The sequence below is a fragment of the Uranotaenia lowii genome, chromosome 3, assembly GCF_029784155.1.
Source record: "Uranotaenia lowii strain MFRU-FL chromosome 3, ASM2978415v1, whole genome shotgun sequence".
NCBI classification, from domain to species: domain Eukaryota; kingdom Metazoa; phylum Arthropoda; class Insecta; order Diptera; family Culicidae; genus Uranotaenia; species Uranotaenia lowii.
Window position 1 is genome coordinate 96,084,863 of NC_073693.1, and position 17,807 is coordinate 96,102,669.

Here is a 17,807-nt window from a genome sequence, read left to right on the forward strand (position 1 = left end):
CGCTACGATGTCGAATTTGCGGCTCTTCAATTCGTTGGAGAGCACGTGGGTACTGCCCACAAAATTTAGAGATCGGCAGTTCCATGTTCCAAGTTTCCAATCGCTAGTCCCTTTTCGTCGCGTGGGTCTTTGCCGATTTCCATCCGAAATTTGTTGTTCGTTCTTCGTTGCTTATGTTTTTTGTAGTCACGGGCTCGCAAGGCCCGCAGCTAACCCCACTATCTCGCAGGAGGACCGTCGTGATGTTGCAGTTTTGGGTCCCGAACACCACCAGGACGTTGTTGCACTCCGCACGCCGCCCCTGACATGGAGAACAGACGCGAACGAAGCCCCCTGACTCAGTCTGCATGCGACCAAAGCATCCACCGGGGTAGGGTACCCGATCTCCGCTAAGGTTGCTCGCACCCCAGCTAGCACCACGGGGAGGTAGAGAATCGGAGTTGCAGACAAGAGGTGATATGACCACTACCCGAAGGTTGGGTGTATGGGGTCTCGAGTTGCACATTGTCTACCGTTCACTAGCCAAAGGACCAATAAATTCGCCAGTATTGTAAGAACGATGGACCAGCACCAACCGAGAACGATGAACAATAGCAAACTTCAACCACCAGCCCAGACTCAACAGAAGGAAGCAATTCAACAACAGCAATAACCAACACAACAGAAGCGAACAAATCAAATCACTACACATCTCAAACCAGCATCCGCACCTCGGAAACGGATAACCCCTCAACCCTCTCCAGCGCAATCGTCGGACGTTTGTCGCGAAAAAGCAAATGGATCCCCCAGCCAAATGGAACAGATAAAATCGAATCCTCCCAAACCCCTTCAACTCCCTTCCCTCTCCCCTAACCCTTTCCAACCTTCCTCTAATATTAAGACAAATGACCCTCGGTCAGTGAAAACTTTCATTAAAAAGTAATTAAGCCTTAATAAAAAAAAATTTGAATAAAAAAAACATTGAAGATTATTTAAAATTAATTTGGCTTTTTTTGTGTAATATGAATTTATACTAGTTTTTATTGCCAAAACATCAAGCACCCATTCCAGTAGCCTCTCGAATGTAGTCTACATATTCGGTAACGCGCACAAAACCTGCCGGATAGTTCATTTCACACTCAGTAAATCTGTTGACAAAGCTGGTCACCCCGATCAATGTCTTTTCGCCTTCCAGAGTCAACGGTCCTCCGGAATCCCCGTTACACGTTGAACTCCGTTTCTGTCCCATGGTACAAATGTTTGTCGACCGAATTATTCCCGGATAGGTTGCAGTGCACACCGTATTGCTAATCACATCCATGACAGCGTACTGCAGTCTATCGGCTGGTTTACCGTTGTTCTTGGTGAGCCCAAAACCACTGGCAATTGCAGTCCGTCCCTGGTAAGAGTCGTGACCGATGGGCAGTTCCGCTGGAGAAATCCGATAAGTAAATTTCACATTTTCCGGTAGATGAATCAGCGCTATATCGTTCTCGAGGGTTTCCGAGTTATAATTTGGATGGGTAAACAAATCCTCCGATACGAGCACCAGACTGCCATCGTCCGATCCATCCTCATCGGTGCCGTTTCGGTTGATCATTCCCAGTCGCACTGTTACCGAAAGAGCATCCTCCGCACAGTGTCCTGCTGTAAGAACCCATGCGGTTGAAATGAGACTTCCTCCACAAAGTGCACGCCATTCTTGGAATTGAATCAGAAGCAGAGCCTGGTACGGGAACTGGCCGTATTCTGCGTTTTCTCCGTTCACTATTCGAGGATTCCCTTGAGCTCGAATGGATCCGATCGTTGATATGAGCAGCACTAGCGTTTGAACATATTTTGTTCGCGACATTTTACAGAATGTGTAAGTTCAGACATTGCTGATACGAATGCAGCTCACGGCTTCAGCCTATTAGCATGTTCTAGTTTTGATTAGAAAGCAATTAGAAAATAATTTGTCCAATGCACCGAATCGATTAGAATGCATTTGCCAGCTCCATGCAAATTTTCCAAATTCTAGTACAAACAAATAAAGATAAACGCATATACGGTAACTCTGTAGATTGCAAGTTGTGTATCTTTATTTATTTTTTATTTCTGAAGTCTTTGACTTTTGTCATACAGACAGATTGTTTAAGATTAACTTATAATTAAATTATACAGCAATTAAGTTAGATGACGTCACGGATTGCACATTTAAACTTCGATTCACTAACATGATAGTCAAACAAGTGAGAAACAGCATTGAAAACTTCACAATATCGAAAAAGGGGGTGATTCTGTCCGAAGACTGTCCTGCTTCTTGGCAGCCAAAACATGGTTTGTTTACGCAGTCGACGGCTGGAACGTATATGTTCAATCTCTGGATCAAATGCGGGCAGTCAACGGCATTTGTCAAGATATCGTAGACGAAGGTGCGCTGTAGAAAAGTTCTTCTTTGGCTCAAAGACGTCATTGATAGCAAGGCACACCTCTCAGAAAAGGGTGGTAACCGTACGGGATCTTGCCAGGGCAATCGTCACAGTGCGTAGTGGAGGAATTGAATCCTTTCTAGTTTTTCGCTGTAGACAGAGTGGTAGGGTGCCCTGACTGGTACCGCATATTCCAGAACACTGCGTACCAATGAGCCGAAAATTGTTTACGGGTCCTCAAAGCTGAGTGTATTCCGACGCAGGAAACCGAGCAAAGCAAAGGCTTTGGCTGCAATGGTCGCGGTGTATTGAACAAATGAGAGCTTTTGGTCAAACGTTATTCCGAGGTCTTTAATGAAAGTTACTCTTTCGAGAGAGGTGTGAGAGAGATGTCACTCAAACCATAGTCGTAGATAACAGTGGTTTTGGTTCTTTAAAAGCTTATACACTTACATATCGTGTAATCCGCACCATACTAATAATCGATCGACGTCCTCCTGAAGCGTAACACAATCCAAAATCGAATCAATGGTCCGGTAGATTTTAAGATCATCTGCGAACAGCAGTTTCGGCGACTGAAGGCATGTTGCCAGGTCGTTAATAAGAATCACGAAGATGAGCGGTCCAAGATGACTACCCTGCGGAACACAAGACGGCATGTCGAACACGGAGGAGTGAGTGCCACGAATGATAATAAAGCCTTGACGATTCAGCAGATACGAATACAGCCATTTAGTTGCCCACTCGCGAAATCCATATCGATCATGAAAACTTTTACGATTCTGTGAGGTACTTTGTCGAAAGCCTTGGCGAAATCTTATTATACTGAATCCACTTGCAGTTTTTTTCCTGTTCCAGCATGCAAATCGCTGGCATTAGGTTTGTCAAGGTTGATCGTTTCTTGATGAACCCGTGCCGGACATCGGTGAGTATTGGAGTGGCTGCTGAATAGATTCTCTCGTATATCAGGACTTCTAGCACTTTGGAAAAGCAGCAAAGAATCGATATTGGCCTGTAATTCTCCACACAATGAGATTTTCCTGACTTATGGATCGGTGAGGTTGATGCGATTTTCCACGGAGTAGGAAAAGTACCTTCCGAGATCGATCGATTGAAAATCATGCACAAAGGTGTGATAAGCGAAGCAGCTATTTTTACAATCAGCGATGTTGTGAAAGTATGAAACCTACCACTTCCACCGGCGTTTAAGAGAGTCATTTTCTAGACCTCAGGGCGGCACGCTTATCAAACAAAGTCGCAGGGAGCTTCCAAAATGCACTTAGAAAAACCCCAAAATTGCACTTCCCTTTACAACGGTATATTTAACTCTTTAGTTTGCACGATCACAATAATGGCACGATACCTGGAGGGCCAAGCCCTTGTGGATTCTGCAGATCCTGCTGCGGGTGTCGGTAAGGCTGACGTTGTAGACGAGTCAGCAAGTGAACTAACTGGTCCGATGACGATGGCGGCCCCTTTTCCTCGAATACAGCGTCGATCTTGATTGGTTTAGACAGTGGCCTTTCAAGTAACGGGTGGTCCACCGTCTTGCGCGATTCGTAAGGTTCGGGGATGTATAATCGACCGGTATTTCCGCTCGGGGGTTAACCGTGGTTGTGGCGGTTATTTATTTATTTATTATTAAATCAACAGATCATATATTGATCCAAATGATATTTAAAAATTAAGAGACTAACTACAAATACAAATCTACACTGAACTTAGAACACTAAGCATTCTTCTTCGGAATACAATCTTCGAAACGTCAAAATCAAAATGTTCTGAGAAGCGGTTAAAAGTCTTGATGACGCCAATTATTGCAGAGTTGGCCCCGTAATTGTTTAGTCTAACAGGAACGAAGAGCTGAAGATCCCGATTCCTCAAACCACGAGGTCGGACGCTAAGTGGAAGAACTTCCAAAAGTGCGGGAGAGTCGATTCTTGATGAAAGCAGATCAGCGACGAAAGAAGCACGAGTGGCGGTCCTGCGGGCTTGCAGCGTGTCGATGTCGATCAGGCGGCAGCGGCTTTCGTAGCTGGGAAGTCGAAAAGGGTCTTGCCATTTTAAGTGTCGAAGGGCATACCCAAAAAAACGTCGTTGGATGGCTTCGATGCGATCAGAACCGTTTTGATAATATGGGCACCAAACCGCAGAAGCATATTCGAGGATCGATCGAACCAGACTGCAGTAAAGACTCTTCAGGCAGTAGACGTCCTTAGAGTCCTTCGTCATGCGGAAAAGAAGACCCAGGCTTCTGGAGGCTTTGTCAACGATATAGTTGGTGTGGTTCTTAAAATCCAGCCGCGCGTCGAGGATCACACCAAGATCTTTCACGTGTTGAGCTCGAGAGATTGCATCGTTTCCAAGGAAATAAACGGCTGAGAACGGGCGTCGTTTGCGGGAAAATGATATTACTACACATTTATCACGGTTTAAAGGTAGGCGATTGGCATCACACCAGGAGGCAAAGAGGTTTAACTGGTTCTGCAGGAAGTTCACATCCTCGTCGGCATACGCCAATTTTGGTCCGTCGAGGAGTTGCAGCACGTCATTGAAGTAGATTAGGAATACTAACGGCCCTAAATGACTTCCCTGAGGCACGCCTGATGAAGCTGAGAACTGCCTGGAAAAACAGTTACCTGTACGAACTGTCAATTTACGTCCAGTAAGGTAACTGCGGAACCAGCCAATAAGAGATCCACAAAATCCTAAACGCGCGAGCTTTCCGATGGCAATATCATGGTTCACCTTGTCGAATGCGGCAGACAGATCGGTATAGATGGCATCAGTTTGGGATTTCTTTGCAAAACTTTCATGCACATACGAGGTAAAGGTTAGTAAGTTAGTTGTAGTTGAGCGTTGAGGCATAAATCCATGCTGGTCGTTGGAGAGGTTGTGCTTGCAGAACATGAAAATGGGATCTAAAACCACCAATTCGAAAAGTTTGGCTATAGCACACAGAGCTGAAATTCCTCGGTAATTATTAACATCTTTCCTATCTCCTTTTTTATGAACCGGGAACATGTAAGCTTCTTTCCACAGTGAGGGGAAGGTGGCCTGGTCAAGCGAAGCTTGGAAGATAAGCCTGATAGGAGTCAGCAAAGAAGGCAGAACGCTTCAGGAAGGTAGCTGGTATCCCATCCGGGCCCGTAGAGAAGGAGTTTTTGAGCTTAGTGGCTGCTTTGGAGATGGTTGTGTCCTCGACTGTTGAAAAGAAAAGCCCAGTGGTGAAACACTCCTGATGGCACAATTCAGTTCGTCGTCGGTTATTGAAGATTTATCAAAGATGCTTGAGAATTTATTGGCAAAGAGATCGCAGATTCCGGAGTCAGAGTTCGCCATGATGCCATCCAGGAACATGCAGGACGGTGTTCCAGGTTCATTCCGCTGATTCTTAACGTGATTCCAGAAGGATTTTGGGCTAGTCTTGAGATTTTGCTGAATTCGACTAAGATGGTTTTGATAGCTACGTTGACAGGCTTTTTTATAGGCAGAGTTGAGTTTGCGATATTCTTCCTTGGTATGCGGAGATTTGTGCATGTTGAAATTTCGAAGGGCACGCCTTTTTGTCGCTTTCAGTTGTCGTAAAGCTGCTGCAGCCCATGGAGTACGAGGATAAGCATTGGCGGTGCGTTTCGGCACATGACGGTCGATTACGTAATTGAGGATGTGCGAGAAAGTTTCGGCTGCAGCCATAGGGTTAGCTAGTTCGAGTTCGGATTCCCAGTCTATAGTGGCCAGTACGCAAGAAATTATATCGAAATCGGCGTTCTTATAGTCCAAGTAGAAGGGTGTGAGTTTATCAGCGGGGTTACACAATCTAGAGATATTAAATGTAATCAGTAAAGCCGGGTGATGTGGGCCTACTTTAACTAGCGGTGCAGGTGCTGATTCGATAGTTGGTAAACGGAACCCGTCATTGGCGAAGCAAAGATCAAGCATCCGGCCGTTCTCGTTTACAACACTGTTGATCTGACGTAAGGTTGCTGTACTCAAAGAGTCTAGAATAATGTTCGAGGAAGCCGAAAAAGTGGAGCGTTCAGGATCAGGATACAGGAAGCTAGCTTGGCTGGAACACCACTTTATACTTGGCATGTTAAAATCGCCTAAGACGATTATGTCATCTTCTGGAGCGCAGAAAGAGCTTACTTTAGAAATGCAGCGTGAGAATGATTTAGCTAAGGTAACGTCTCTCGAGCGATCAGGAGGCAAATATAGTACGCCAATGTAAAGCTTCCGGTCGCCGAGTTCGATGCGGGACCACACCATCTCAAGATTATGCCAAGATTCATCATCGATTGGCATGGCTCTGAATTTGGACCTTACGGCGAGTAATACCCCACCACCTGTTGTCTTTCTGCTGTTGCGGGAGCTTCGATCGCAGCGGAACACTGAATAATCGGATCCAAAGATCTGGTTGGAGAGAGTGTGATCGTTCAACCATGTTTCGGTAAAGGTGATAATATCGTAGCAGGAACATGAAGTAGCAAGCAGATAATCAGGAATTGATACCACCGACGTTCTGATAGTAGATTTTGATGAAATCAAGCGGTTCTGATGCCGATCTGGAGCCGTTGTCACTGAAATGGGAATTATTCCCGTCGCTATTGGTGGAAGAAGGGGATTCCGTTCACAGTATCTTTTGTCCCAAAACAAAGGGGTCCTGTATAAAGAAGACACTGGCATTAGCGCGCGTCCTTTTTGTCGAGAACAAAATGGCGGATTATCGGTGGCTGGCTTACCTGGTGTCTGGCTGTTATTTGCACTAACAAAGTTTTTAGTTTATTATGTGTAGGGTACTTCTGTCCATAATGCCCTTGCGAGGTAAAATGCCAGCGACTATATTTTGATAAATTTTGAAGATTTACGAAGTTTTAAGTGAATTCTTTTTACACAAATGTGTTCTTTAAATCAATACCTTGTAATTTTAGTAAGAATCAACACCAGATATTCTTTTAAACACGAATAACAATCAAATTCAATTTTGTGGTGGCTATTCATCACTAAAGTTGTGAAAAATGATCAAATGAAATAGGCTTTTACATCAAGATGATTTCTTAAAACATCCTCACCATTGATTTTATTGGTTGTTCAAATTATATATTTGAATTATCAATGGATGAAAAACTGTGGTAAAGCGTTGTTTTATTGTAAACTGAAGATTAATTAAATTTCAAATAACCGATCAAAATGCCCCCATCAGTTGTTGGACAAATCGCCCTCCTCTCAAGGTGCTGTTCGGTAAGATGTAAACAAAACCACGTGTTTTATTCTAAATTTTGGAATGCAGTTTTCCATGAGTACAGACCGATTATCGAAATGATTTATCGATCTTCTTCTTTGCTTAGTCCTAAATTATCATTAGGATGCATAATAATTAAAACTTTCGATCGAATTTGAGTAAAAAACGTGCACTGAAAATCGAATTGGTTTGCTTAATTTGTCGCCAAAAGCAGCAGAAAAATTTCGTTGAAACTGGCACAGTTCAAAATAAAGTCAAAAATTAAAAAAAAAAATCCTTTTTTCATTGAGAAATGTTAACAAACTACTTGTTTTTATGTGTAGATAAACTTGGAAATTTTTTTTTTCAGTTTTTTTCCGAATAAAATAACAAAATTAATTTATTTTCACTGTGAATATTGTGTTGTTTTCGAGTCATTTTGATCCAATGTTTTGGAGCATCATGAGCCTACACTGGGGCGTTAAACATCCAATGATTTCAAAGGTTGCTTTTAAAAGCGTTTGTAAAAAATCGACTATTTCCATAGTTTTTACAATTAAAAGTTATATTATAAACAAAATATCAGTAGGAGATAGAAATACGAAGCATATGTTGCAATGTATTCGGATGTTCAGCTTATGTATTCCTCATACTCGGTCATTTCCCTTAGCAGGTGCATATTCCCCCGAAATACCCTACACTGCTGTTTTTAGCAAAGTGAGCCAGCACCAGAAAGCCGCATTTGACCGGCCTTGAACTCGCTTCGCGATCGCTCTTCGTTCATCGTATCGTCGGGGCGTCGCTGCCGATCGTGTGATTACCCGTAGGCATCGACTATCCTAGTTGGCCCTCTGGTTGTGAGATGACGAAGCATTCTGGCTGCATGCTGTTGACGATGTTGCGCAGTTGTTCGTTGCTTCGAAGGCGGATTTTTGGGGAAAAACTTCACACACACTAGTCATCCACTGCGAAATTCTACTTATTTCGAAAAGGCTGCGTTAAACCGCGATCAATCTCTACCACTTCTTGTTCACTGAATACGGGTTGCGGTTGACTGATGTCATAGCTAGGAAGTGTACGCATTGTTACAATCAGGAGTTACAATCTAGTTTCTTGTAACGAAGTTAAAGCGATTTTTTCAGAAGCTGCTTGGATCGGTTGTGTGGTGGTTGTAAAATGGTTTAAAAAATTAAACGAGTCAAACGAAATTCATGATAAAGTTCAACAGAGGAAGACCTTTATTCTGCATTGAAAAAATTATTTAAAAATATTATTTGGTTCGAATTCCCACTATGCGGACGTTCCAACTCCGGTGTGCTCCAGGATCCACTGCGTGAATTCCGTGACTCGAGCAAATCCCTGCGGAAATCCACGCTCACAACCGGCAATTCGGCTCCCGAAGCTAGTAACCCCAATCAAAATGGACGAATTCTCGAGTGTCAGCGGTCCTCCGGAATCACCCTGGCAAATCGACTTCCGCTGCCTTCCAATAGCACACAAAGTGCTCCGGAAAACAGACCCCGGATAAACTACCGAGCACGCCGTATTGTCAAAAACATTCAGCTCAATGTATTTCAACCGATCGGAAGGTTCTCCATTGGTTCGTTCGTATCCAAATCCACAAGCTATGGCATCGCGGCCCAGATAACTGTCCTGTCCACTAGGAAGCCGGACTGGTCCGATACGGTCACTAAACTGAACCGCTTCCGGAATCCTCACTACAGCAATATCGTTTTGAAGGGTATCGGGATCGTAGTCTTCGTGAATGATAAAGTCCGTACTGTTGAACACTAGACTTCCATCGTCGGAACCGTCCGGATTTTCCGGCTCACTGTAGATCGCACCCAGCCTAATAAGAACGGTGAACGCATTCTGCAAACAGTGTGCCGCTGTTAGGACCCAAATCTCACTCAAAAGGCTGCCTCCGCAAAGTTCCGCTTCGTCCGAGTTTATTTCAGCAAACAGCATGACAAAGTACGGAAATCGACCATACTCCGCATCAATGCCATTGACAATTTTGGAATCATCACAATGCACCCTTCTGGAAATCAAAATTCCTAGCGTCAAAACCAATATGCAGTTGCTTACACTGGGTACCATTTTTTAATTTTAATTTGCGCCAGAATATTTTTTGCTAGTAAAGTTGAACAGCACATTGTCAACTAATGAATGGTTGTCTAAAAGACTACCTGTTGTTCTGATAACAAACGCACTTAAGCGGTTTGCTGAAAAAAAAAACGCATTATCATTTCGTACCATGAAAGTGCCCCCACAGCTCAATAAATCAATCTAAAATGTCTACAACCGCAATTCATACAAAACATGAAGCATAAACTTACTGTATTTGAAGAAAAAGTGTACCTTGTCGGAACCCGTGAAATTCGTTAAAATAGTGCATACAATAAATTTGCAGTTCGAATAGCGATGAAGTGATTTTATCTTGTTTTTCTTTAACCTGTAAATAAGCTGTAGGAAAAAAAGTTATGTTCTTGATCATTTCTTTCGTAGCCAGCAGATCTTGGCCTAGAGAATAGCATCCTTGTCTTCGAAGCCAACGGTCATAAGATCGAATTCCGGTCGTGAAACAAACCTGGCACACATAGTATGATGAAGGTTGGCGGTTTTAGCATTAGTGAAATGCTAGCCGGGTATACCTTGAAATTGTACGCATCAATGATGCAGCACATGCATGGCATGCATGTGGATGGATCATTGGGGCCAGTTTTTTCTGTCGCGTTCCAACAGACTACACCAGGGATGAGCAACCCGCGGGCCTCGAGACAGGTTTGTGCGGCCCGCGAAGCTTTTCTCAAATTGAATTTATTCAATGATTTGTTTTTAACGGTGGACTGTTAAGAATCCTCAAATACTTGTCCTTATACCAATTAAAAAAATTCCTATTCTTACAGGCTGTTGAGATACATACATATGTCACGAAATAATAAACAAATTGTAGATTTCTTAATTCTAAATCATTAAATTATGATTAAAAAATTCGAAATATTCTTATTCAATAAATCCTTAATGAATTAAAAAATTAAAGATTCGAAATTGTTTATACACAGCAAAAATTATTTCCTGTAAAATTACGTAAATGTCCTGCTCAGGACATTTACCGTAATTTTACAGGTTGAAATCATGATTACGTGACATTCAATTTTCAGTGTACAAATTTTTTACAGGACATTTGCTGTAATAATAAATGAATCTTCGTTAACTTTCAAGGAAAACAATTTAAAATTACAGGTTTTGTTAATTACAGGTGATTTATTTTAAAGGTTGCAATTTTCAGTGACACGTGTAATAGTCAAAAAAATTTTCTGTGTAGGACAAAGTATTTTAAGTAATCATATTTTTTGTATAAATTACATAATTTGCAACTTATTGTTGGCTTTTAAATGGCTGGTTCTTTGAATATCCTTTATGATCCTGTTTCTATAAAAAAGATTGAAATAAGTATCTTAATGTACTCTTTATTTAAGATCACAGCGTATCGTTACCTCAAAATAAACAAAATAAACAACAATAAAGATTACTATTTAAAAACCCGATTTAATACACTTGACAGTGGATTGTAGCCTTTCTTATAGCCTGTAAATTATATTTGGATACATATGGCACAAAATGAATTATGAATTATGCTTAAAGAATTTTAAACGCAGTAAATCCAAAAAGAATTTAGGAAATTAAGACTCAAAGTTTTTTAAAGGATAAAAGTATTTTTATATAATCATAATTTTCACATCAATAACATTATTTGCAACTAATTGGAGATTTTTGAATGACTGGATTCTGGAATATCTTGTATGATTCCGTTTCTATGAAATTATAATCTAACTCAATTCACTCCTTTTGGAGTTACAGCATATGGTAACTTCAAAATGGAAGGGGTATAAACAAATAAAAATACAATTTGAAAAAAGATTCCTGACCATGTATTTAAAATATTTCAAGCTCTCAAGTAATGAAAACAAATACATTGATAAAATTATTGGATAAAATTTCAATCGCTTGAGAAAAATACGATACCGAAACGTAAAAAATCGGTAGAATTGATTTTGAAAATAAAAATATTAACAATTTTGAAATCGCAATATTTTTAATTCTGTCATTTTGCCATTTTTGTCTGTTTTGTCAATTTTGTCGCAGCCCGTGGTGTAGAGGATAGCCTTCAAGTCTTCTAAGCCAGAGAGCATGAAATCCAATCCCGGTCACGGCAAACATAGTACACTTTCTGTGGGTTGGTGATTATAGCATTTGTAAGATGCTAGCCATCATATCCTCGTAAGATGTACGCTTAGAGTTAAGAAAAAGGAATCTCTTCGAGGAAACATCGAGTTTCATTGAGATCCTGTATGTGTTTGTGTTGTCCATTTTGCCAAATTTTTCATTTTTTTTCAATTTTGTAAATTTTATCAATTTTCATGATTTTGTCAAAATTGTCATTTTAGTCAATTTTGCCGGTTTTGTCTACCATGTTAATTTTATCAAATACATCAATTTTGTCAGCTAAATCAATTTTGTCAATTCTGTCAATTATGTTAATTTTTGTCAATTTTTTTTATTTTTGTAAATTTTCTCAATTTTGTGAAATTTGTAAATTTTGTCCATTTTATCAACTTTGTAAATTTTGTCAATTTTTTCAATTTTGTCATTTTTGTCAGATTTATCAATCTTGTCAACTTTGTAAATTTTGTCAGTTTTGTCAATTTTGTCAATTTTGTCAATTTTTTGATTTTTTTCAGTTTTGACAATTTTGTCAAATGTTTTAGTTTTGTCAATTATGTCTATTTTGTCAATTTTGTCAATTGGGTCAATCTGGTAAATTTTTTCAATTTTGCCAATCTTTTCAATTTTAACAGTTTTATCAATCTTGTGAATTATGTTAATTTTGTCAATCTTTTCAATCTTGCCAATTTTGTCAATTTTGTCAGTTTTATCAATCTTCTCAATTTTGTCAATCCTAAAAAATTTGTCAAATTTGATAATTCTGTCAATTTCGTCACTTTTATCAATTTTCACGATTTTGTCAACATTATCAATTTTATCAATTTTGTATATTTTTTGAATTTTGTGAATTTTGTAGATTTTGTCAATAATGTCATTTTTGTCAATTTTGTAATTTCGTCAATTTTGTCAATTTTGAGAATTTATCCAATTTTTCAATTTTGTCAATATTGTCAGTTTTGTAAATTTTGTCAATTTTCATAATTTTGTCAATTCTATCAATTTTGATAATTTTGTCAATTTTTCCAATTTTGTCAATTTTGACAATTTTATCAATTTTGTCAATTTTGTCAATTTTGTCAATTTTGTCAATTTTGTCAATTTTGTCAATTTTGTCAATTTTGTCAATTTTGTCAATTTTGTCAATTTTGTCAATTTTGTCAATTTTGTCAATTTTGTCAATTTGGTCAATTTAGTCAATTTTGACAGTTTTATCAATTTTGTCAATTTTGTCAATTTGGTCAATTTTGTCAATTTTGACAGTTTTATCAATTTTGTCGATCTTGTCAATTTTGTCGATTTTGCCAATTTAGTCAATTTAGTCAATGTTGTTCATTTTTTTCAATTTTGTCAATTTTGTCAGTTTTATCAATTTTGTCAAGCTTGTCAATTTTGTCAATCTCGTCAGTTTTGTCAATTTTATAAATTAAGTGAATTTAGTCGATGTTTTCTCCGTAAATTTTGTCAAATTAGTCAATTTTGTCAATTTTCTGTCATTTTTGCCAATTTTGTCGATTGTGTCAATATTGTCATTTTGGTCAATTCAGTTAATTATGTCAATTTTGTCAATTTTGTCAATTAGATCTATTTTGTATTTTTTTTTTCAATTTTGTCATTTTTGTCGATTTTTGTATTTGGCTGGCCAAAATGGTAAATTCGGACAGTTTTTTTTCTGTTTCGTCAACTTTGTCAATTAGATATTAATTAATTAGCTTTTTAGCCTACTGGCCAGGCTTTTATCGACAGCATGTGACGTTTGAAGGAATTATGAACTGAAAAACAGTAGAATTTTCGTGACGTCACAATGCTTAAAAATAGATACCTTTATTACCGATTCTAGAGCGTTAAGTTGCTGTGATTATTTTTAATCTAGTGTCATGCTTAAAAGATGGCTTTTTAACAATCATTTTGCAATAATTTTTTTTACATAGCTTGTTTCTTGACAAAGTTTTGTTTCAAATAAAGAATAATTGTTGTTGTTAAAATAAGTTTATTTTCGTTCTAAAATTTTTAAATTTCAACTTTAACATACTCAATTCCTGAAATTCTTTTGATGGAAAATGAAGCTCAAGAAAAACACTTTCAAATGCTGGGCAAATTATTTTTGAATGATGAAAAATGAAATTCGGTTCTCCAGTTGAGTGGCGCTTGGAACGGGTCATATATAAAATACAAATTTTCTTTCGATTTTAAAGAAGCAGTTCCTTTTTACCTTTAGCATGCAAAAAGTTAATTTTGGATTAATGGCGGTGAATTCGTGCAACCGTGGTAAATTACTCTATTTATAAAAAAATTATACCTTAAAACCTATGACAAATCAAATATAATTTATAATCATTATATTGGAAAACTTCAGAGCAATGGGTGCAAGAAAATTTCTACTTTGACAGAAGTTAGGTGAAACCGGGCACCCATGGTCAACACCCATAGTCATTTAACATAATTTTCTACAAAGATTGATAATGTGCTTTGGTTTTATGATAATTATTCGAAATATTCAATTTATGACATACACTCAATCGTCAACTATGCGAGAATAAGGTGATTTCGTGCAGCCATGGTGAAGAAATATTTTCATTTTATAACAAAGACATTCTCGAATGAGCCATTGAACGAAATCAGAAGATACAAATATTGTGTTTTGAAAAATTTCCCACAAAACAACAAAACAATTTCTCACAAAATGAACAAAATGGAAAAATATTGCCAAATTGACCATGTTTTTCAACACTGAAATTTTTATTCGAAATTCACAAAATTCGGTCAAACGACAAAATTAACCATACGGGCGCATGATTCCGTAATTGTTGTCCCAGGAATTGGGTCCCAAACGGCAGACGAAAACGGGTCAGCAGGAAGCAACAATGGTCATTAACTTCCCTCTATTGTGTTGTTAGCCTACTTGGTTGAACGATTCAACTGAATCTTTCGATTGCTTTGATTCAGTCATCAACTTGACCAGCGATGGCGGAGCAAACAATAGGCCGAGGTTACTAGGCGGGGAGTGAGCAGGGCGCTCAATGAGTTTGTTTACAAACGTTAGAATATTTCGGTATCGAATTTTGAATACTGTTTTGAGAAAAACGCGTTCAAAGTTTGACAGCTCCATAAGTTCCCAGCAAAAATTTTATTTTGTTTTCTTTATTTGTCGAAAACCAAATATCCTTCAGTTAATGTTGTAAACTCAAAATTTAGTTCTCCGAACGTACTTTATCACCCTGCTGATAACTCCATTTGTTTACATTTGGCGCATTCGCCCTATTGAAAATTCACTACCGATTTGCTCAGCACATCGTAGGCTACATATATATTCTTAAAACTAGTAGTACAATCTTAATATTACTTTAAATACTACAATATTAGGTTCTCAAGTGCCTGTCGCCGTAAAAAGCACTTTTTAGCTGCTGTTTAGACATAGTAAAATCTATGTTCTGGTAGTTTTTATTATAATTCTGCATTAGACAATTGATTGGACTATTTTTACCATAATCAGTTTGAGCAGAGGTTAAAATAAACAGATTTCTGGTTCTCAACTGGCGACTCGGACAATAAAAGTTTAACTGATTTAGTAGATAAGTAGATTGAACACGCTGATTAATTATGTCGTTTACAAAGGAGATTGCAGCAAATTCTCTTCTAACACTTAATGGTTCAATATTTATTAGTAAACAGCGTGATTCGTAGCTTGGTAATTGGCTCTGAGACCATCCTAGATTGCGTAAAGCAAATAGAACAAATTGTTTCTGAATGGATTCTAAACGGTTTTTATGAGAAATTTGAAAGGGGGACCACACAACGCTACAGTATTCAAGTATGGATCGGACATAAGCTGTGTACAATGTTTTTAATGTATATGGGTCTTGAAAATTATAACTAAAACGTTTTATAAAGCCAAGCATATTATTTGATTTTTGAATTACTGAGTTATAGTGATCTACAAAGGTAAGTTTTGAGTCCAATATAATACCTAGATCTCGTATCTTATTGATTCTCTCCACAGGCTCATTTCCTAATGTACCGTCAACTGGGGCAACATGCAACAATTTTCAACTTCAATGGCTTCCAAAAAACTTATGTTCATAATTAATCCTACCCCTTATGCATCAAAAGTTTTAAGGATGCTGGGGTATCAAATTGGCGTAGTTAGAAAAATTATAGGTTTCTTCAGTTTTTTTTAATTTTCTAAAAACATGCGATTTTCACCCTCCTTAGAAAATGGGGTAACTTGCAACAAACTTTGTTTCTAATGAAAAATCTTATGAACACGTACGAAAATTTATAGTTTTTAATATATTAGCGATGCCTAAAAGATCATTACGCATAACAACACCAATTGCAGTAGTTTTTGGGTCTGTAATAACTAATTTTCACATTTTTCTGAAAATTAATATTCTGCATACATTTAGGGGTTAAATAATACTACGAAAAATTCTAAAAGCTGAAATCATTAAAATAAATGTTTGGATGAATGAAATTCCAATGTTTACAAACGTGTGATGCTAAACATTCATATTCCAACACATGGAAACGAGATTTACAAGGTATTTCTTTGATTTGCATTTTGTTGCATTTAACCCCAGACACCTAACGGAATTTTAAAAATATTTATTTAAAAAAATTGGGTGATTGTTCGAAAAATATTTTTACACCAACAATGTTGGTATAACATGAGGAAACCAGTAAAAAGTTTGTAGGTAATATTATCAAGCCGATCCGTCATACTGGGTAAAGTTTTTTTCGGCATAAAAAAATGATAAAATTTGTACATTTATTGCTCGATTTTTCAAATTTCACATAAAAATAAAAAACTTAAGAAAACTAGCTTAAGATGTGAGAAATTATGTCATCATCATTTTGTGATCATTAAAAGATAACTTTATTACAATACATTAAATAAAAAATTGATTTAATGTAGTGTTATATAAATGTTGCATCGAACCCCGCTGTTGCATGATGCCCCGTTTGACGGTAACAATTTCATATGACGGATATTTTTTCCTTGTAAATACAATATGTGAACATTTTTTCACGTTTAGTTCAAGTAGACTTTTACTGCACCATTTGTAAAAAATATTTATTTCATTTTGAAACACCCTGAAATCTTCTTCGTTGTTGACTATCATATAAAGCTTCATATCGTCTGCGTATATAAGCACGTTTAGCTGGTTCAGTAAATAAGTAATGTCATTAACGTATAAGATAAATAATAAGAGACCGAGATGGGAGCCTTGAGGCACACCAGATGTAACGGAGATGCTTTTCGAAAGTGAACCATTGAATCTAACAATTTGTGTACGGTTTGTCAAATACGACTCAATCCATTTCAGCAGTTGTGTACTGAATCCATTTGGTAAACAAACTCCATGAGTCCCGCAGTTGCAAAATCAAAATGGCCAAAATGGCTCAATCGGGAATTTGACATACGGTAACACCTCCTATATATACACTCCTTGCTTAAATCTACACAGCAAACGAAAATTACCGAGTTCGGTAATTTTTTTTACCGAAATCCTAACATGTGTAAATCGTTAAACTGTTCGGTAATTTTTTCGGTAAAAGATAAACGAACATCGGTAAATCGATTCTTCATTTACCGATGTTCGTTTATTTTTTACCGAAAAAATTACCGAACAATTTAACGATTTACACATGTAAGGATTTCGGTAAAAAAATTACCGAACTCGGTAATTTTCGTTTACTGTGTATGGTGTGAGTGTGCATTGTTAGCAATTCAATGTTTTGTGTTGTGTGAAATTGTATTGGGTAAATGAATATTGGTGTGTAGATCTAATATTTACTAAGAATTTCTTCCCTTATAGCTATTTCACTATTTTTTGGATAGTAATATTATTCGTATTTTGTTTGTAATTCATTGATGTCTTCGCATTTTATCGTAATTAATTGTTGTGGACCGCTGTTCGTTGTGACTGCGCCGGAACAATAACAAAATTGACAAAACTTGCAAAATG

General features: G+C 37.8%; 3 protein-coding genes across 3 annotated transcripts; all 3 read right to left on the reverse strand.

Annotated features, from left to right (window-relative positions):
* Positions 1-1,033: 1,033 nt before the first annotated feature.
* LOC129752448 (collagenase-like) lies at positions 1,034-1,831 on the reverse strand. The gene has a single exon (XM_055748226.1). The coding sequence runs from the start codon at positions 1,829-1,831 to the stop codon at positions 1,034-1,036; it is 798 nt and encodes a 265-aa protein (XP_055604201.1).
* A 3,676-nt stretch (positions 1,832-5,507) lies between these two features.
* On the reverse strand, positions 5,508-8,694 carry LOC129752449 (uncharacterized). The gene is made up of 2 exons (XM_055748227.1): positions 8,616-8,694; positions 5,508-6,994 (listed from the first exon to the last, which is right to left on the reverse strand). Exons 1-2 carry the CDS (start codon positions 8,692-8,694, stop codon positions 5,508-5,510), a joined length of 1,566 nt encoding a protein of 521 aa, XP_055604202.1.
* Positions 8,695-8,901: 207 nt separating this feature from the next.
* LOC129752450 (collagenase-like) lies at positions 8,902-9,719 on the reverse strand. The gene has a single exon (XM_055748228.1). The coding sequence runs from the start codon at positions 9,709-9,711 to the stop codon at positions 8,902-8,904; it is 810 nt and encodes a 269-aa protein (XP_055604203.1). The 5' UTR covers positions 9,712-9,719.
* Between the last annotated feature and the right edge of the window lie 8,088 nt (positions 9,720-17,807).